Source organism: Thamnophis sirtalis, unplaced genomic scaffold, assembly GCF_051295495.1.
Source record: "Thamnophis sirtalis isolate CommonGarterSnake01/CBP01778 unplaced genomic scaffold, rThaSir2_p1.2 scaffold_4, whole genome shotgun sequence".
NCBI classification, from domain to species: domain Eukaryota; kingdom Metazoa; phylum Chordata; class Lepidosauria; order Squamata; family Natricidae; genus Thamnophis; species Thamnophis sirtalis.
In genome coordinates this window covers 107,813,957-107,835,983 of record NW_028261384.1, presented here as the reverse complement: position 1 = coordinate 107,835,983, position 22,027 = coordinate 107,813,957, and the positions used below count along the sequence as shown (strand labels likewise).

The 22,027-nt window shown below is 36.1% G+C and overlaps 4 protein-coding genes across 4 annotated transcripts; all 4 read right to left on the bottom strand.

Moving 5' to 3' along the window:
• Positions 1-1,782: 1,782 nt before the first annotated feature.
• LOC106539572 (olfactory receptor 1C1-like) lies at positions 1,783-2,742 on the bottom strand. The gene has a single exon (XM_014054382.2). The coding sequence runs from the start codon at positions 2,740-2,742 to the stop codon at positions 1,783-1,785; it is 960 nt and encodes a 319-aa protein (XP_013909857.2).
• Positions 2,743-7,519: 4,777 nt separating this feature from the next.
• Positions 7,520-9,100, bottom strand: LOC106539573 (olfactory receptor 2G3-like). Its single transcript, XM_014054383.2, has 2 exons — positions 8,983-9,100; positions 7,520-8,496 (listed from the first exon to the last, which is right to left on the bottom strand). The coding sequence occupies exons 1-2, from the start codon at positions 9,098-9,100 to the stop codon at positions 7,520-7,522; spliced, it is 1,095 nt and encodes a 364-aa protein (XP_013909858.2).
• A 1,747-nt stretch (positions 9,101-10,847) lies between these two features.
• On the bottom strand, positions 10,848-11,807 carry LOC106539574 (olfactory receptor 11L1-like). The gene has a single exon (XM_014054384.2). It carries the CDS (start codon positions 11,706-11,708, stop codon positions 10,848-10,850), a length of 861 nt encoding a protein of 286 aa, XP_013909859.2. The 5' UTR covers positions 11,709-11,807.
• Positions 11,808-20,685: 8,878 nt separating this feature from the next.
• Positions 20,686-21,654, bottom strand: LOC106539575 (olfactory receptor 5J3-like). Its single transcript, XM_014054385.2, has one exon. It carries the CDS (start codon positions 21,652-21,654, stop codon positions 20,686-20,688), a length of 969 nt encoding a protein of 322 aa, XP_013909860.2.
• Positions 21,655-22,027: the final 373 nt, after the last annotated feature.

Below are 22,027 nucleotides of genomic sequence, written 5' to 3'. Positions count from 1 at the left end.
GAATGACTCCTTTTTTAAAGGGAGAAAAATGATTAATTGAAAAATATTTCAGTGAAACAATCATCAAAACACACTAATTGTACAAGATTCTAAAGGGAAATGTGGCATTGCCCTTTCAAGTTTTAAACTCTACTATAAAGTAAGCTGCTTGTAATGAATAAAATCTCCAAATAGCAAAATGGCACTTCCAGAGGTAGCCAGACTGACAAATCAATTTATGGCACAGAGATACAAAGGAAGATAAAAATGTAAAGGAACATGTTATTAGACAAAGCTTGATTAAATAATGTTTTTCATATTGGATACATTTATAGTAATTGCAAATGTAAACATAGTACACTCAGGTTCTATGAACTTAAAACACAGGGGAAAATGGAACATACTTGACAGATTTACTACTAGTCTGAAGAACAAGATCAGATCTCAAAAAGGAAGGAAGGGCATCATGAAAAAAAATGAATTTGAAAATAAATCAACACCATTTATTAAGTTGTAAATGCAAACTTTTATTTAGTCTTGACACAGAACAATAAACATAAGCATAAGCATAAACATTTCAAAGAAATGGTTACTATATAATAGTGGGAAGAATGATCAACTAAATCTATAAAATTTACCCAGTTATAAGCTAAAAAAATTAGTATAAAATGTTTTATTGATAGTATACTACCATCATCTATCAATATTATCTAAGACAGATAAATCATACATCAATAGAGGTTGAAAATGACAGGAAATAAAATATTTTTTTATCTCATGTGGTATATAAATAAAAATAATGCAAAAGTTATACATAGCATAATACAAGATACTTTGGAATTTAAATTTGGAATGAAGTCATTACATTTTTATTAGAAATAATCTCTAAAATAATCAACAAGAAACATAATAACTAAATTAGATATATGCTTACAGTAGTGAGAATAAACACTGGAAGAAAAACCCAATTCCAACAATATCTTCATTTGGAATTCAAACGTGAAGAATATGTACAATAATTTACTAACTTTAGAAATGTGCCTGTTCTGTGTATCGCCGACACAATTACGTCTAATGATTATAATAAAATATATTGTACAAAATGTTTTTTTAATTGAAATAGGTTGATCTCTCTCCTCTTTTATATCTGCTAATTTGCAAAAAGTTATAAGCATTTAGCCCCCTAAAAACCAATGAGTAGATGATGGTATCTGCCATGATGCATGATCAGAGGTGGGTTGTGTTCGCATGCACAAAACAATTTACAGTGAACTTTGTGCTACTAAACAACCTGCCAGCAATGGCAGCAGTGGCCGGGGAACTGGTTCAGGGACATGCCAGCCTGAGTCGCTGTCAGTTCTGCGACCCAAGCCATAATATCACTACTGGTTTGGCCAAACCCGGAGCAACCCACCTCTGTGCATGATGTATTGTAGGGAAATTTAATGAAACATCTGGTGTGTATACCCTGTTATTGTTACTGTTGTTGCAAAACTAATTGTTATACTTTGCTAATACAGGCAAATTCATATTAAAATCCTGAAACACCAAATTGATTATTTTTGAATATCTGAGAAATTTATTGCCAAACTGAAAAGAGAAGTCAGTGTGTTCAAGCTCAATGTAACAGTTATAAAACTTCATCAGAGAACAGACAGTAAATATCACCCACCAGGAGCAGCAGCTTCTTTGCTGTCCTAGAAGAAAAAGAAATCTCAAATCTAGATTAACAGCTTTGATTGCAAAAACATGCTTGCATTTGTTTTAGCAGCTACCTTCATCAGCAAAGGCAAGGAAAGAATTCTATGGATATTTTCTTAAAGCACGTGAACATTTCATAAGAATTTGCCTTAAGGATTTATGAACTTCTTTATTTCTTAAAGTGTAGATGAGAGGATTGGCCAGAGGAGTTAGGATTGTGTAAAAAATGGAGAAGATTTTACTGAGATGTTTCATAGTGGGAGTATCTCGGAACATGTAGACAATGATTAATGTGCCGTAAAAAAGACAAACCACCATGAGATGAGAAGAGCAGGTTGAAAAAGCTTTTTGCCTTCCAATAGTAGATTGAATCGTTATGATGCTTCCAATGATGCAAATGTAAGAACTGAAGGTCAGTAAAAATGGGGGGATGGTAAAAATGAAGGACAAGAGAAGAACAATGAGTTTAAATAGTGTTGGGTCCCTGCAAGTCAGTTTTTCCAATGGAGTTAAGTCACAAATGTAATGATCTATTATATTAGATCCACAGAAAGAAAGTTGGGCTAGCAGAAACACAACAATGCTATTAACTATCAAACCATTTATCCATGCCCCAGCCATAAGCTGGAAACAAAACTTCCTGTTCATAATAGAAGCATAAAATAAAGGTCTGCATATTGCCAAGTAACGGTCATAAGACATTGCTGCCAGAAGAAACGTTTCTATAGCTATGCAACAGCCAAAGAAAAAATATTGGGTTAGGCAACAACTTACAGTTATTGTTCTGTCTCCAGTAAACAAAGTGGTCAGCATTTTTGGTAAGATAGTTGTGGAATAACAGGTTTCAAGGCAAGACAAATTCCCCAGGAAGAAGTACATGGGGCTGTGAAGGTGTTGGTCAGCTACAACTAACACAATGATGAGAAGATTCCCAGTTACTGTCACAAGATAAATCACCAAGAAAAGCATGAAAAGTAAAGGCTGTAATTCACCAGGATTTCCCAAACCTAAGAAGATAAATTCTGTGATGCCTGTCTCATTTTCTTTCTTTGCATCTAACATTTTTCTTTCAGTTCAGCAAATATATAAAAATAAGACCATAATCAGGAAACTGTGCAATCGGGTTCTCCACTGGATCAGTTATAATTAGAAATCCCAAATTTATTATTCAAAGTGGCCTTATTCGGTTTAGAATCAATGGTCTAATCCAAAATGAATCACCAGGACTGCTTTGTATCTCCTGTTTTATCTAATGAATGAAATTTTCACAATGTTTGTTATAGGAAGGAAACAAATTTCCAATAGGTTTTGTCCAACTATCAATCTTGCTAACAGAAGCTCCATCTTGTGAGGAGAAATAGATTACAAGAACTATACTATCAGTCTCTTTTAAAGACTAAAACACTTGGTGATCCTGCCAATAAATGCATATTGCTTTGTACAAGAGACTGATGTCATTATGAAACTTACTTGCTACAAGTAATTTTCAAACTCATAGATATCCAGCCATCACTAAACCTAACACTAATATTCTCTACAATAAACATATGTCTCTCAAGAGTCTTCCCCAGGCATTTCAATTAAATGATCCATTGAGATCACTTGCTGCTGATTATCTAGCTTTCTATAAAGCTTTAATCTATAATCAGCAGCAACCAGGGAACCAGTTTGGGGGCATGGCAGGCCTGGGTCACTGCCAGTTCCAGTGACCCAGGCCATCATACCACTACCAGTTCAGCCAAACTGGGCCAAACCCACCACTGAACCCACTACTGATTATTTCCTCCTGAATTGTTTCTTTTGTTTGGAATTTATACTTTGGAAGAATAATGTCCCCTCCCCAAGAAAATAAATCCTTAGAATCTGCAAGATGATACTAGATTATGCAAAGTAGCCTGTACTGTCAGCTATAGTTTTTTCCCCCTCTCTATATGTTCTATACTTTCTACCTCTTCCTACTGGGTTATCTTGAAGCTACTTCCAGATGATTGTAATTACCTTTTTAAAGAAAAAAAGAAAAAAAAATCTTCAAATATATTTATATTGAATTGACTCTCTTTTTCTAAAATCCTGGTCCAGATAAAAGTCTAGAGATTTGCAGTCATCCATATCATGGTTGTCCCAAATGTGGGATTTGGATGAGCAAGGATCACTACTCAGATGACCCTGAGGACACAGATAAACTTCCAAGTGCTTCAACAACCCTCTAAAAGGATGCAGATTACCAGCTGTCTGCAAGGAATATAAATCCTTCCATTCCCCACTATCCTGTCAGAGCTGAAGAAGCTTCTTGGATGAGAAGCAAAATGTCTTCAAAAAGAAAAAAAACCAAGAAGATTCAGTTGCTTCCTGAAAAAGCACCTTTGGGACCTGATCCTGATAAATTATTAAAATACAAGTAGTCTTCAATTCACAACCACAATTTACATACATCAGGTGCACGATTTTAAAGTAGGAAAGCAAACAAGGGGGGAAAAGATTATATAAATCATAGTTTGTTATAGATGGAAATGGAAACAAATACATTTGTGATTTGGATCACAAATATCATATTCTTTAGGAATTTTATCTCAAAAATTACCCTGTATACTGACAATACCTCACAATTACCCCATTCAAATAAGAGATGTTGAGACTTAGGATAAAATAGAGATATAATGTATACATATTCACTTTTTATAAGCAAATATGGGTATATTCAGCAGGGTTTTGAGCCAGGTTTCTTAGGTTACATATATTATTAACTCAATGATTGCTTGTTTAGTTTTGTATACCTTAATTCAGGACGTAATTTGGATTATAACTTCATTTTTACAAAATAAGCTTAGTTGTTTTAGGATTGTAACTGATGCCTCTTAACTAATAAGTGTTTTTAACATATTATTTTATATAGGGTGATTAAATAAAAGGGCGCATCTAATCATTTTTCCTTTCATAATTCACCTCAAAAGAGGGATTCAAGACCTCTTAACCTTTTATTTTGTTAACAAAGTAACCCAGAGTCCCAAAAATGCTTTTTCAAAAGGCAACTGACAACTCAAACCTTGAATAAATTTATTGCACAATATTTCATGACCTACCAGGTCCATTAAGTGAGTAATTTCTTTTAATTTCATACTTCATTTTTTTCTTTGAAGATGTTTCACTTCTCATCCAGGAAGCTTCTTCAACTCTCAGGTGAGCTGAAGAAGCTTTTTCTTGAATTAATCACTTTTTTGGTTTTCTGATGCAACTCAATTATCAACTCCAAAGGAGATCTTATAATACTTTAATGATGGGATTGCTGTGATGTTCAGAGCTTATTGGTTAGAGGACTGATTGTTCTGCTTGCAATGTTATTTTGTCAATTCTTTTTAAAATCATAAGGCATTCATTGTTGTGGATCTGCCTCCAGATCCCTCTCTAGATGCAAGTTCAGAGGAGTATGGTGAGTCTGAGTTGGCAGAGGAAAACATGGAACTGAGTTTTGGTTAGGATCAGGGCTCAGAGAATGCTAATGTCAGACCTGACTAACACTTGATGACGAGGCGGAAGCAAGTTGACCAAGAGGCTCCAGACTAGGAGCAAGAGCAGCCGCCGCCCATTAGCACTTCATGTAATCTTCATCCTCTCCTCTGTTAATGCATACTTGTGACATGCTGCCTGAAAGCAAACTTGGACATGTTTACAGCAATTGCAAGGTTGTAAAATAGTTTGAAAAAGTAGAAAATATAATTGTAATTAAAAGGGGAAGAAGAACATGGCAGCTGACATCTCATATCTTGAATAAATTTACTGCCCAATATTTCATGGGCTAACAGGTCTGTTAATTTAATAATTTCTTTTAATTTGATACTTACTTTTATTATTTAGAAATTGGAATCATTGTGCCCTGAATACTGAGAACTTGAAATACTTAACAGTGACTCAGTTAACTATGGACATGCCTATGTTTTGGAAGCTGTACTGCAACTTGCAATTTAAGTAATGGGTTAGATACAGAAAGCATGACGTAGAGCCCAGTTTTTTTTATGGTATCTGTCTGGCAAATTTTAGCTGATTTCCTTCAGCTGGTTTCCTTCAATTAAACAAGTAGTTTAATGATAAATGAGAATGGTGGGATATTGATGTAAGAAGATTATCTTAATGGAGAAATGCTGTCATCATTATCTAGGTAAAGGTATTTTTTCACTCCAAAATGTCCAAGTAACATTCAGAAGCAGATCAGATTGGCATCGCTATAATTCACTGAACTATAAAAAAAACAAGGTGGTAGAAAATATTCAAACATGCAAGATTCGGTTATTATAGACAATCTCCTATAAAATTGATTTCTTAATTTTGCCTACCTAGGGGAGCTAACAGATGTTTGGGGGTTTGCCTTTCCATTTGTCCTTTCCTCTCCTCCCCTCTCTTCTCCTTTTCTTTTTCCTTTCCTTTTTCCTTTCCTTTCCTTTTTCCTTCATTTTCCTTTTCATATTTTTTTGCCTGAATATGGTTCTGTTATACTATTTTGGTATACTGACAGCTGCCCAGACTCATTTGGAGTAATAACTAATAAATAAATAAATAAATTTCACTGACAATTATTTGTTCCTCCTAAACCATGTGTTAAAACAATCATGATGTTGAGTATTGGTCTGGATTCATCATCCAGTATTAATCAGACAGTCGTGTTTGATATAAATTTAGGGAATTACATAATTGAGTTAAAAACAATATATGTTCCATTAATTTTGCCTCAAATACTTTTAAGGCAGCTGGAATGTACTCTTTGTCCTTAGAGAAATAGAAAATCAAAATAGATTCCTATAAGCCATTATGCTACATGCATCAGATGTGAGTCTCTCAAAATGAATGAAAAGAAATTCCCAAATAATTAAATAATTAAAGCAATCTGTTTTATTTTGTTATCATTAATCATTTAAAATTTAATTTTAGGTTTCTTAACAAATGTCATGGATTTGGTTTCTGATAGTTTATTAGCAATTTTTTTTCATTGTTGCAATATAGACAAAAGGAATTAAGGACTGTCTTCATTTCTGCAGTAGGCAGTGAATCAGCACCTCATCAGCACAAAGGAACACTGGGATATGTCTATCAGCTAATTTAGTTTAATTAAAATGATACAAATAATATTGTCACACTTATTTTATCATTTAGTTCAATGCAAGACCATGCAAAAGTCCCACATTTACATAATATTATTGAATTGTGGACTGGAAGCATGTCAATTAAGGAGATGAATAAGCAGCCTGAAAATATCTCCAAAATGTTCATCTACAGGTTCTTTTAAATGAAGATATGTATTGAGTGAGCTTCCTTATAGTTTCAGATTCAAGCAATTTTAAACAGATACAACAATTAAAGAAGCAATAATAAATAGTAAACACAAATGTCCCAGAAAGAGATTTTTAAAAATAAAAAAGCAATAACATTTGGGGCAATTATTTATGATAATCTCAGCAAGTCATTTATTTTAGGTAATATAATGAATGTAGGCAGTCAAACCATGAAAACAGATTGAAAACAGCAAAAATTGATATTATACAATAATTAATAAACAATGGCAGAGAAATTTATGTATCTTGATCTCCAATAGAAATGATTTATTAAATTAAATTCATATTTTAAAAAATATATTCTAAAAAGAAATATGAAATAATAGAATGAGCTCAAAAACAACTGGAGAAGAATAAGGGTTAGTCAGAGCTAGGCCTGCTTTGAAGCAAAACTATTAAATTTGTTCTCATTGTGACTCCAGTTCAAATCCTCAACCAATATTATGATCAGAATAACAGCCTGTTATTGATACCATATTATCATGGTAACATTCCGTATGTGATTATTTAGTTAACTGTTAATAGCTATCAGTTTCAGATAACATACCCAAAATTATTATTTTAATACCAAGCCGTCTTAAGGCTTTGTGAACATTTTTGTTTCTTAAGGTATAAATTAGAGGGTTGAGCAAAGGAGTCATGACTGTATAGAAAACAGATAATATTTTATTGAGATGTCTGAGGGAGAGGGTATCTGGAAATACATAGACAATGATTAATGTGCCATAATAAAGAGAAACTACAATGAGATGAGAGGAGCAGGTTGAAAAAGCCTTTTGCCTTCCAATGATAGATTTGATTTTGATGATGGTAACAATGATGTAAATGTAAGAAATGAGGGTCAACAGAAATGGAGGAATTGTAAATAGGATGGTCATGCAAAAAACAAAGAGCTCAAAAAGCGTTTTATCAGTACATAACAATTTCTCCAATGGACGAAAGTCACAAAAGTAATGATCTATGAAATTAGAACCACAGAAGGATAGCTGATCCATAAAAGCTGCCATAATAAGATTAAATATCAAACTACTTATCCATCCCAAAGCCATAAGCTGGAAACATAATTTCCTATTCATAATAGAAGCATAGAGCAAAGGCCTACAAATTGCTAAATAGCGATCATAAGACATGGCAGCCAAAAGATACGTTTCTGTACTTCCACAAAAGCTAAAGAGATGATATTGGGTTAGGCATCCACTTACAGTAATAGTTCCTTCACCTGTTAGCAAGTTGGCCAATATTTTGGGCAGCAAGATAGAACTATAACAAGTGTCCAAGAAAGACAAATTTGCAAGGAAGAAGTACATTGGGGTATGAAGTTGCTGATCAACCACAAGAAGAAGAAAGATAAGGAGATTTCCAGTTATTGTCATCACGTAAATCACCAAGATGAGCCAGAAAAAGAGAAGTCGCAGCTCTGGGAGATTCCCAAAACCCAGAAGGATGAATTCTTTAATGCTCGTCAGGTTTCCTCTTTCTGTATCCAGATTTTCTTCTTTTAATTAAATGTCAATTCTGGAATATATTCCAGGAATAAAGCAGACTATGAAGTCATTCAATGTTCTAAAGGAAAATAATATCATGAAAGCAGACCTCAACATTCAGAATAGATAATGCTGTCTGAAATGGGAAAGTTCAGAAAGTGATTTGCTCAAGATTTCCCAAGAATTTAGTAATGTTTTACTCCAAATTACTTTTGGAGAATCTGCACTCTGGAAAAGCTGGAGCTTTTCTTGATACAAAATAGAAGTATTTCTAAAATAGATTTTTAAAAAACTATAATAATTAATCCTGGGAGATTTATTGTTGACTTTTGATGCATTGTTCTATGTTATAAACCCTACAGGAGTCACCATGTTAATTCTTCCTTTTTGGGATTGATTATTCTCTAGACATTACTAATGTTGACAACTAATTAATTGTTTGCAATATTTTTTAGCCATCCATCCTAAAAGTCCAGAGATTTACAGAATGGTACTACCTGTAGTTACCACATCAGTGGGCTTGTTATTAGTCATCAGTCCCAGGAAAAAGGCAAGAACAGATAATCTTGCATTCTCCTTAGAGAGCAAATAGGCTGTCCTTAGAGACCATATCATTCCATGCTACTATTATGATTGCTAAGTAATGTTACTTTATTTTTTTCGTCAAATTTTCTTACATTTCTCTCAAATATTCCTTAAATTTTGACTTTGAATGTAAATAAGAATATGTATCAGCATATCATAACAGTTATATGGGCAGAAGCAAAATTTAGGGGAATTTTTTATATATATATCATCAGTGATTGCTGATCAAAGGATGCTTCTGGATCTTTCAACATATATGGAGGAAGAGCTCATGGTAGTGAGAGAAAATGCTATTGATATGACCTGATACTGGGTGAATGTCATTAGTTTTAAACCTATTTATTTTTTACCTGCACTTATATTTCTGTGGCCTATTTTATACCTTTTTACTTGCTCAGTGTTGAATGTTATTATTTGAAGGTGCTTTTGATACAAATAAAAAAGGAAAAGATTGCTGACAGAAATTTTTCAAATCTTTCCAAGCAGAGGTGAGTTGTTCCAAGTTCAGTCTGGTTTGGTTAAATCAGTAGTGGCGGCACGCTCTGCCCACTTGCCCGCACACTTCTGCAAATGCACAGAAGCATTGTGCGCAAGACAGAGAGTGCATGAGCAAACTGTAGTGAAACAGATACAAACTCACCACTGTTTCCAAGGCGAATGATCTCTGATACTTATAGATTATTAAAGATTGATAATAGTTGGCATAATAGTAAATTTAACTTTCTAGGCTTTATTAAGAATAATTTTAGTGAATCATTTATTTTTAGGATTACATGAAAAATCCAGGGTAATTCAAATATATTAAACTAGCCCACATAAATATTATATTCAACATAAGATATTAGAGAAAAATGTATACATTCTAATACAAATACAGTGCAGATTGTCTTCAACTTATAACTGTATGATGAGCCCAAAATTAGAATCATAAATCATGGCAGTTGTTAAATGGTTCACCAGATAGCCATGCCTAATGTTATACCCCTTTTTTTTGTAGTGGTTGTTCAATAAACGCTGCAATTATTAAGTGAATGCCATGATTGTTAAACAAACACTGTGATTGTTAAATGAATCAATTTTCTTCAATTGCCATTTTTTTCCCCTGAAAACCAGAAGTAAACATTGGAAACTGGAAAAAATGCTAAAAATTTGATAATGTGTCTGTGGGATGCTCAAATGAATGTAAATATGAGCTGGTTGCCAATTGCACAAAATGCAATCACATGAACGAGAGTCTGGTCCATTGAAACCAGGTAGTAATTCTGGGGTAGTAATTCTCTGTTTGAATAATTTCAAAGAGTTGCTAAGCAACCAATCATTGAGGACTACCTATATAAATAGCTTTTCAAGCAAGTGCTATGCTAAAAGAAAAAAAACTATTAAAACCCAACTCAAAAAGATAGTATAAGCTCTGAAGTATAAATAAAAACTCCTAAACTTTGTAATGGATTATGAACTCACTCTGAAACCTCAGTAAATGCAGCCATGGTGGTGCAGTGGTTAGAATGCAGTACTACAGGACTAACTCACTGCTCACTCCAGGAGTTCAAGTCTCACTGGCTCAAGCTTGACTTAGCCTTCCATCCTTCTATGTTGGTAAAATGAAGACCCAGATTGTTGGGGGCAACATGCTGATTCTGTAAACCACTTAGAAAGAGCTGTAAAGCACTGTGAAGTGGTATATAAGTGCTATTGCTAAACAAATTAGATAATATCAATACCAGAGTTCTACTACACTTATATTTAAATATGACTATCTAATGAACTGAAAATAAATTTACAGCTTTGGGTGATTCATGCCAAAATTTAACACTTTATTTAAAAATCGCCCTAGCGCTTTGTGAATGTCTTTGTTTCTTAAAGAATAGATAAGTGGATTGAGCAGAGGAGTTACAACAGTATAGAAAACGGAAATGATTTTGTTGAGGTGTTTTAGGGAGGAGGTATCTGGCAATGTATAGACAATGACTGATGTGCCATAGAAAAGGCATACTACCAAGAGGTGAGAGGAGCAGGTTGAGAAGGCTTTTTGCCTTCCAATGGTGGAATTTATTTTGATGATACTGACAATGATGCAAATGTAAGAGGTGAGGGTCAAAAGAAATGGAGGAATTGTGAAAATGATGGTCATGCAAAAAGTAAAGAGTTCAAATAAAGTTGTGTCACTACAAGACATTTTTGTCAGTGGATGTAAATCACAAAAGTAATGGTCTATGACATTTGGTCCACAGAAAGATAACTGAGCCACGAGAGCCACCAGAACAGCATTAAATGTCATACTACTTATCCAAGTCCCAGCAATAAGCTGGAAACAAAAATTCTTATTCATAATAGAAGGGTAGAACAGAGGTCTACAAATTGCTGAATAGCGATCATATGACATTACAGCCAAAAGATATGCTTCTGTAGCTCCACTAAGACAAAAGAAATGATATTGAGCTAGACATCCATTCACAGTAATAGTTTTCTCAGCACTCAGAAAGTTTGACAACATTTTAGGCAGCAAGGTAGAGCTATAACAGGTATCCAGAAATGATAAATTTGCCAGGAAGAAGTACATTGGAGTATGAAGGAGCTGATCAGCCATAACAAGCAGGAAGATGAGGATATTTCCAATTATTGTCATCAGATAAATCATCAAGAAGAAGCAGAAAAGGAGAGGCTGCAGTTCTTGGAGATTCCCAAAACCCAGAAGGATAAATTCTGTGATGCTTGTCTGGTTTTCTTTTTTTGTATCCAAAATGTTTTCCATGCATCAAATGTCATTCAGATCTATTATCTACAATATATAACAAGAAGTAGATGATGACAGAGTTAAGAAATATTATTTTCTTATTAGTTTCATAAAATTTTAATAGTGTCTTAAAAAGATTGATAGCTTTTATGTACCCATATTTTATGCAGGATTTTAATTACAGTTGAAATATTGCTGGTGCAAAATCCTTTTTCCCTCATATCTATTTTGGAAAAATAGAAGACACAGAATATGCAAATAATGCAGAACAATTTGTAGGATCAAGCATTTCCATTTATTTTTCTACTCCCAAATATGACTCCTATCAATTCTCCGTAGATTTCTAAACTGTGCTCAAGATGAAATAAGTCATTCTATAATACTAGGATCCTTTTCCTTGAAAGTCATATTCCTATATCTAAAGAAGTGGCAAAGAAACAATATTGGACTAGATACTGAATCCCAATAATAGTACTGTCTCCATTCAAAATAATAGCTAATATTTTGGTAGGATTCTTGAGGAACAGCTGGTCTCTAAGCAGAACAAATTATCCGTGAAAATATTTGATGGTGTGAAAATGCCAGTCAGTCACAACTAGCACAATGATGAGAAGATTCCCAATTATTGTCACAAGACAAATCACTATGAAGAGGAAGAAATTCAGAGGCTGCAGTTCAGCAGAATTCCCCAAAAACTAAGAGGATGAATTCTGCAATGACAGCATCATTTCTTTTCTCTGCACCCAACATTGTTTCAGCTCACCAAATTTCATGCAAAAGGAGAATATAAAGAAAAATAATCTAAATTTTTAGCTAGATACTTAAGTAAATTCTACTTCAAAAAATAGCTTGCAATTTAAATCAGAATGTCATCCTAAGTGAACCATGACATCATTCCACCTACCTTTCTGGCTATTAGGTAATAAATGAAATCATAAAACTGACTGACCTCAGAAGGCATCCTTTCTTCATCTTTTTCCCCCTGTGAGTCTCTAAAGGCCTGCAAAAATGAGCATTACAGGAAATATATTAACAGTGAGTTAGTTGTGATGATACAACATCCACAAATCCTTCCAAAATAAAATAGAACTTCACATACAGTGGATATTGACAAAGTAGTTTAGTTACAATTAGCTAACAAAAGATTTTTTAAAAATGTTACTACATTTTTAATAAAATATTACAATGGTTGATTAAATGAACTAAATATCTTGAGCCCAGAGTGCTATCCATGCTGCTTTTCTTTCTTTCTTTTTTCTTTCTTTCTTTCTTTCTTTCTTTCTTTCTTTCTTTCTTTCTTTCTTCCTTCCTTCCTTCCTTCTGTTCTCCCTCCCTCCCTTCCTCCCTTCCTCTCTCTGTCTAGGACACAGTCTTTGAATTGAGTTTCTTAGTGAATCTAGTGCAACATGAAGACTAGCCTCACCAGAGGTCTTATGCAAATAGCATTTGTCCATATGTTCAAATTCACATTAAACATCAGTTTTCAAGATCTTCTTCCAAAAATATATAGGGATCCGGGATGACTACAATTGGTTTTTGTCATATGTATTCATCCTGGTTTTGGATATTGGGGGTAATATAGATTAACATGGATTGAATTCATGCATGACAATAAACCAAAACAATACCAATCATATTATTTTTTAATGAATCATATAAGCCCATTTGATGTTTTCACATTCTAATTTCAAAAATAGTCCTGAAGAGGATGGAACTTACCTACCTCAAGTGAATATCAACATCATAGCAGTCGTAATCCTTACTATTGCTATATCTCTAAATTATTGCAGAAAACTTGGCATTCAGTATACACTGGAACTCTCCACAAGCACTTAAATAGTGTTGATAGATATTAATCTTCTGGTTTACATAAGAAGTTATAAATGCAACAGTCTCCTAAACCCAAATGTGATTCTTGTGTTAATTAATTATCCATGGGATTTCTGTTTTGGAGAAATTTCCTAACAATTAAAACAATTAATCAATGGAACAACTTGCCTCCAGACGTTGTAGATGCTCCATCACTGGAAGTTTTTAAGAGATTGGACAATCATGTGTCTGAAATGGTATAGGTTTCTTATCTGAGCAGGGAGCTGGACTAGAAGACAACCAAAGTCCCTTCCAACTCAATTATTCTGTTATCTTCCATTCCTTCCCTGAAAACAAGGTGAATGGACCACATAGGCAATTAATTAAGTATAAATCTAGCTGCACCAAAACAAAAGAGTTTTAGATATTCTATGATTTATCTCTATAAATGTGTAAATGTGCACTGATTGAGCCACCATGTCATAAGTTAGGCTCTCTGCTGTGAATATTAATTACCAATATGATAAATTACCTTTAAACATTCAGACAATTACTGTTAAAGTCTTTATCATTCTTTTGAGAAATATGAAATAAACAACCTTACACCAGGCAGACAATAAGCATCAATTATAATTGTCAGTAAGAAGACAACACTATTATCAGAACAATTTTATTATGTTTATTAAAGTATATCATTGGTATTTCTTTTTGCATTTTAAACTTCCACTAAATTCCATCAGCTTAATAGCAATAGCACTTAGACTGATATACCACTTTATAGTGCTTTGCAACCTTCTCTAAGCAGTTTACTGAGTCAGCATATTGCCCCCAACAATCTGGGCCCAATTTTACCCAATTTGGAAGGATGGAAGGCTGAGTTAATCTTGAGCCTGGTGAAATTCGAACAGCAGAATAGTCTACAGTATTGCACTCTAACTACTGTGCCACCATGGCTCAAAATAAATGTATTCTTATTAATACTTATTAATGTATAACGTACTGAGCGTCTGAGGCAAGAAGCAGACTCTGTGTTAATGCAACTGGTTTATTTTCAACTAAGCAACAAGAACAAGACTACGATTTGCGCTTTGACAGCTCTTTTATACTTCCAGCTGTCAGCGTGTTAACCAATGACAACACTCCAATTTCCTGCCTGAATGCAAAACACACTTAGTCCAATCATCTTGCAACATGCTTGATTGACAGGGTAGGGTGGGACACATAGGAACATAACACTCCTTCCGCCCAGTTAGTGCATACATAGTCTTTCAAGTAGGCGGGTCTACGATGGCTCCTTCCAGAATGCCTTGATCTGCTGCAACCAGAGATGGTTGTCACTCAGGCCTCTCCCCGGTGGAAGGCATGGACGCATCGAGGCTTTCGGAAGAACCTGCCCTCTCCAAGCATCTGAAACTTTCAGGTGAGCTATCCAGTGATAACAGTGGTTGTAGATGGAAGAATAGTTAGGTCCGGGGTGCATTCAGGTTGGTAGGTCGCAGGAATAGCAGGACAGCTAACAGAAGGATTTGATGGACTCCTTAGCTTGATGGGAGGATACAGGTTCATTTCGTGTTACTGCAGCTGGTCTACATGGCGCCGCCACTGATGTACATCTTCCAACCAGACCCTGTAGGAACACGGTCTGGTTACCTGTATAATCTGGCCTGGAACCCATTTAGGATCCTCAATACAATTCCTGGCAAATACCTCTTCCCCCAGTTTAAAAGTTTGTGTACCACTAAGTTGTGGTAGTGTGTCAGATTGGTAGGTGGGATGCAAACAGTCAAGTATTGTACACAGACGCCGGTCCATGAGAAGTTTGGCTGGACTTTTTCCTGAAATAGGCAAAGCATGGTATGTTGCAAAAACAAGTATGTGTTCAATTTCTGTTCCCATGGTCCTACTCCCATGCAGCTTAATGCCTCTTTGGCAGAGTGTACAGCTCGTTCAGCCCGGCCATTGCTAGATAGATTATAGGGGGCCACTAGTGCATACCTAATACCTAAACTAGCTAGAAAGGATTATTGGAAAGTAGCAGAGGTCAGTTGTGGGCCATTATCAGACACTAAAGTGTCCAGTATGCCATGAGTCATGAATAAATGTTGCAACGCTCAGATTGTGGATTCTGCTGTGGTGAATTGCATAGAACAGAGTTCAACCCACTGAGAAAAGGTATCAACTACTACTAGAAAAGAGTGGCTCTAGACTGGGCCCACAAAATCTAAGTAGATCTGGGACCAAGGTCCTATTGGCATGTCCCAGTCCTTTGGAGGAGCTGATGGAGCTTGCCTAGAGGTTTAGCAAGGAAGGCAAGCCATAACCCAGGTCATTATGTCAGTATTCAATTTAGGCCACCACACATACCCCTGAGCTAAAGCCTTCATCCTGGTGATGTTGGGGTGACTTAAGTGTAAATGTTGTATTATGGAAGTGCATTCAGTTAGGGACCACTACTCTAGTACCCCATAATAAACAATATTTAAGTTCAGATAGTTCTATCCGTCTTCTAAAGTAAGGCAGGAACTCTTTGAATAGTTGGCCAGTGGGCCACCCTCAATGAACCCATTCTAATACTTTGGATAGAGTGGGGTCTTTTTTTTTTAATGTGCTGCAATGTCGGTTGAGAACAGAGGCAACTCCAAGTCATCAATTAGTAATATAGTGCTTGCAGGAGCTGGGTCTTGGGTCCGAATAGGAAGTGGACAATGGCTTAACGCGTCCACATGACCCAATTGCTTCCCAGGTCTGTATTCCATTCAGTATGAGTATACCGTGACGAATTCAACCCACTGTAACATTCGTGGCGATAGTATAGCAGGTTAGGTTTATCACTGGATAAAATACCTAAGAAGAGTTTATGGTCTGTTTGTAGGAGGAATGGATGGCGGTATAAATAGTGGTGAAATCTTTTGATTCCTGCCACGGCTGCCAAAGTCTCCTTGTCCAATTGGCTATAATTTCTTTCTGCTTTGGACAAGGAGTGGGGAAAAAAAGCAATAGGAGCCTTGCTGCATTTGGGCATCTGTGGCTCAATACTGCTCCTATACCATAAGGAGAAGCATCAGAGGCTAAGATGAGTGGCAGGGATTCATTGTATTGCATTAGAACGGCAGAAGAGGTCAAAAGAGATTTGACAGCTGTGAATCCATGCACTTCACGGCTGTCCCACCTCCATGATGTAAAGCTGTCAAGCAGTCTATGCAAAGGCTCCACAATGGAAGCCTTATGAGGTAGAAAAATAGTGTAGAAATTGAGCAAACCCAGGAAGGCTTGTAGTTCAGTTTTATTAGTGGGAGCTGGAGCATTCTTTATAACTTCTAATTTGGCCTGGGATGGATGAATGCCATGAGCATCAATGTAGAAACCCAGGAATTCTATGGAGGTTACTCCGAAATGACATTTTGATTTTTTTAAACTTTAACCCTTTCTCCTTAAAACGCTGAAGAACAGCTCTTAACTTTTGAAGCAGTTCTTTCTTACTATTAGCAGCTATAAGTATGTCATCAAAGTAAGGTAAGACCCCAGGAATCTCATGCAGTGTTCTTTCCATAATACTTTGAAAAATGCCGGTGCTACACAGACTCCAAACTGGAGTCTGTGGCACCAGAACGCTCCACGATGGGTGACGATCGTTTGAGCATCTGCCGTTGTATCGTCCACCTTCAATTGCTGATAAGCTTGAGCTAGGTCAAGCTGAGCAAAAAATTTTCCTCAGCCCAGTGAGTGCAGGAGATGCTGAACCACAGGAACTGGATAAGGGTGTGCTTGCAAGGCTTTGTTTATCATTGCCTTATAGTTGGCACAGATTCTAATGGATCCATCTGACTGGATTAGTATTACTATTGGGGTTTCCCACCTAGAATAATCTACGGGCTCTAACACCCCTTGTTTTAACAATTTATCAAGCTCTGCATCTACCTTAGCTTGCAAGGCAAAAGGAACTCTTCTCACTTTAAGACTGATTGGCGTGATGCTGGGATCTAAATTAAAAGAAATAGGAGACCCATTATATGTACCTAAGGAATCATTAAATACCTCACAAAATTCTTTGGTGAGTTCATCGAATTCTCCTGTATCCAGCGTAGTGTGAACTCTCATTATCTCTAACCCCAAAGCTTAGAACCAATCTAGCCCTAATAAAGTCGCTAAGGGGTTTGCTACCACGACCATAGGCAAATTTCCTTTAAATTGGCCATGCTCTACAAAGAATTTACCACTTCCTTTAAGAGGAATTGGGTTATTTTGATAAACTTTTAAAATGCAATGGCATTTCTCCAGGGGCCTTTCCGGAAACAATGGTACCAGCCGCTTGAAGGTGTCCCATGCGATAATGGATTTCGCAGAGCTGGTGTTGGTCTCCATCTCGCAAGCGGCCCCCTCAATTCAGACAGTGATGTACTTCTTCCTTTGGCTGCCTGTAGTGGCGGGTGCTGTGTTGATGGCTTCATCTTCCTCCACATCTGGGACAATGACATAACAGTCATCAGTGATTCTAGATGCCCAGCGATTAACAGGCCTGCAACTGGCACAATTAAAAGCCTTAACAACAGTATCTGAGGTAGGTAGGATAGCCCTACACACATAGGCAAGGTGCCCCATTTTACCGCAATATCGACAAACCGCTGTCTTGAAATGGCAGGAGAAGCGTAAGTGGTTTCCTCCACAACGGAGGCAGCCGGCCTGAGGTAAATCAGCGGGGATTCTCTTTCTCCTTGTGGCACTTACATTCAACGGGCTCACCTCTTCAGGTAGCCATAAATCTTCATTTCCCTCCACCTCTTGTTGATTCACCATAGAAGGGGAAACTGGTGTGTTATGGAAAGATTGATACATTTTAATCTCTGCAGCCAATCGATCGGATTGTTCAGCTGCTCTTGCTTCATCCATGGCTATGGATAGATTTAAGTCAGAACGAGCTAGTAAATAGCATTGTAAATGGGGGTCTTTCACGCTGCAAATTAACTGCTCTAATAGTGCATCATACAGATCAGGGAATTCACAGTGGATGGCGGTGTTTCTTAAAGCTGCCACATATTGGCTCACCATTTCAGTCTCTCCTTGAATACACTGGCGGAAAGCATACCGCCTTGCGAAACGGGAAGGTTTTGGAGCATAGTGCCCTTTTAATTTCACTAGTAAAGTGTCCCAAGGTATTATAAAAACTTGAGCTCGGGCGGCTAAAGCTTGGGCTGTAGCAAACATCTCCAGCCCACAAGAATTAAGAAAATATCCCCTTCTTTCATCCAAAATGTCTTTAAAGTTATTTGTGAATAGGAAGCATTCGAATCCTTCAATAAACGATTCCCAAGATTCTCTCTCGGGCATGAAGGCAGCAAACAGGGTTGTAGCTGCCATAATACTGATATGATCAAGTATTTAGAATCTTTCTAGAATTGACGCTCTTATTTGAGAGGGACCTTTTCCTCAGAATCCCACCCTCATTGCCAAGTATAATGTATCTGAGGTAAGAAGCAGACTCTGGATTAATGCAACCAGTTTATTTTCAACTAAGCAACAAGAACAGAACTATGATTTGGGCTCTGACAGCTCCTTTATACTCCCAGCTGCATTAACCAATGACAACACTCCAATTTCCCATCTGAATGCAAAACACACTTAGTCCAATCATCTTGCAACATGCTTGATTGACAGGCTAGGACAGGACACGTAGGGACGTAACACTATGAATGAATATATATTCAAGTTGTTTGGCTTGTAGACATGGGCGGCAAGCCACTCTCATCCAGTCACATAGGCGGCAAGCCACTCCCACAAAGGAGGCCACACCCACAGAGTAGGTTCGAACAATTTTTGAAACCCACCACTGCACTAAACCCATACAAAGAGTGTTGGAAGATTCTTTGGACATACAAATGCTAAGGGCTGGCTGAACTAGAGAGAAGCCAGGCTGAAGTAGAACATAACCTCTTGGCAGCCAATAACTCTAATAATCTTGATGGGTATTGATAGTAATGAACACTATAAGGAATGTTCAGTCTAAAACAATACATAAAGTCCACCTGACTACATAGCTACATAAAAATATAATTGTATAATGTATGAGCACATCAATGACCTGCCATAGATCCGGGATCCAGTATGACTGAAAGATAAGTGCAGGACATGAATTTTCAGGATAAAGAACAGCCCAAGTAAAATTAACAGGTTTTTTTTTTTTTGAATAGTAATAATATTTTATGACAACATCAATATGATTCAGCTGGTTACTTTGGATAAAGAAATACAAAAATCAGGAAATCAGATTGTAAGAGCTTCTTTATTCTCTAGTTGGCTGCTATTTTATTTTCTCCTCTTCACTTCTATTTCTCTCATTCCTTTTTTCCAGAGTTCCAGATTTTGGTGAACTATTTTACTAGATACAAATTTAGGTAATCTCCCTAAACTAATATTTGCATTAGGCAGAAAGTCAGTGTCTATTTGTGGGGGGGGGAGAGAGGGGGGAGGGAGAGAGAGAGGGAGAGAGAGAGAGAGAGAGAGAGAGAGAGAGAGAGAGAGAGAGAGAGAGAGAGAGAGAGAGAGAGAGAGATTAGTTTTGTTGGAATTGAGAACAACAATAAAGGGATAACTGTATCATATCATATCATAGTTTATACAATAAACTATGCAATTGTTATACATTAACTGTCATTTTCTGGAATGATTCTTCCAACAAGAAACAAAGATCACAACAGAATCAGAAGTAATTTTTATGTATTTTCTTCAAGAAAGAATTTAGATACAGAAAAAGAATTAGTTAAAAATAAAAACCTCTATGATGATTAAAACTATCAGAACCTGATAAATCAAATAGCTAATTTTCTGCTCTCTGTACTTCATACTTATGACAGACTTACAGTATTAAGCTTAAAATAGTTATATTATAAAGCCCTTGAAACCTTGCAAAACACATGGGAAAAAAATCAAGCTCTCCTTCTATATAGATTAATTCATACACTCCAATAATGTTGTGTCACCAGCCAGAGCCCTACTACCTATAGAAAAAGTCAAAATTGTATGGCAACCCCCCAAAAAATATGTCTCTCATTTAGCAACTCTTTTATAGGTGTTGTGTCTATAAACAAAAGAAATAACTTCTTCCAAAAATTCTCAATTTCTTTCGAACCAATCCTAAAGCTTTGTGGACATCTTTGTTTCTTAAAGTATAAATGATGGGATTAACCAATGGAGTCAAAATTGTATAAAATATGGAGAAAAATTTATTAAGATATCTCAGAGTGGGGGTATCTGGCAACATGTAGACAATGATAATAGTGCCATAAAAAAGACTAACCACCATGAGATGAGAGGAACAGTTTGAGAAAGCCTTTTGTCTTCCAGTGCTGGATTTTATTTTTATGATGGCAATGATGATGCATATGTAAGATGTGAATGTCAGAATAAATGGAACGACAGCATCAATGATGGAAAAGAAAGAGAGAATGAGTTCAAGGAAGCTTGTATCAGTACAGGATAGTTTTTCTAGTGGATTCAAGTCACAAAAGTAATGGTCAATGATATTTGGGCCACAAAAAGATAACTGACTAAGGAGAAGCAAAATGATACCATTAGCTACTAACCCATTTAGCCATGACCCAGCCATGAGATAAACACACAGCTTCTTACTCATAATCAAACCATAAAGGAAAGGTCTACATATAGCCAAATAGCGGTCATAAGACATTGCTGCAAGAAGATATGTTTCTACTGTTACAAAAGAGCCAAAGAAATAATATTGGGTTAAACATTGACTCACAGTAATAGTTGCCTTTCCTGTTAACAAACTAGTCAACATTTTTGGCAATATACTTGAAATATAGCATGTCTCCAAACAGGACAAATTTCCAAGAAAAAAGTACATAGGGGTGTGAAGACATGGGGCAGCCACAATTAACACAATAATGAGAACGTTCCCAGTTATTGTCACAAGATAAATCAACAAGAAAAGTAAAAAAAGCATAAATTGCAGCTGAGCAGAATTTCCAAAACCCAACAGGATGAATTCTACAATGTCCGAGTGGTTGCCTTTCTCTGAAGCCAGCATTTTTTTTTAGTTGACTGCATCACATTCAAAAGTACAGTGCAATCAGAAAATCATGCAACTGAGATTTCCACTAGATCCCTTAATCCACACATCCAAAAAGTAGCCCGTAGTGTAGGTGAAATCAAAGATATCATCTATAATGAATCGTTATGGAATTCTTAGCGATCAGTGGTATCATTTCAATAATTAACCTCAGAAGGTTCTTCTTCCGTTCACCTATACTTTTCTCTGAAAATCAAAAGATCTGAAAAATTGAGAATTACAAGAAACAAACCAACAATGAATGTAAATGATAATCCAATCAACTATTCCCCCCAAGCAAAAATTACAGCAAGGTTAGAGGCTCAGTCTTTGTCTCCAACAATGATTACGT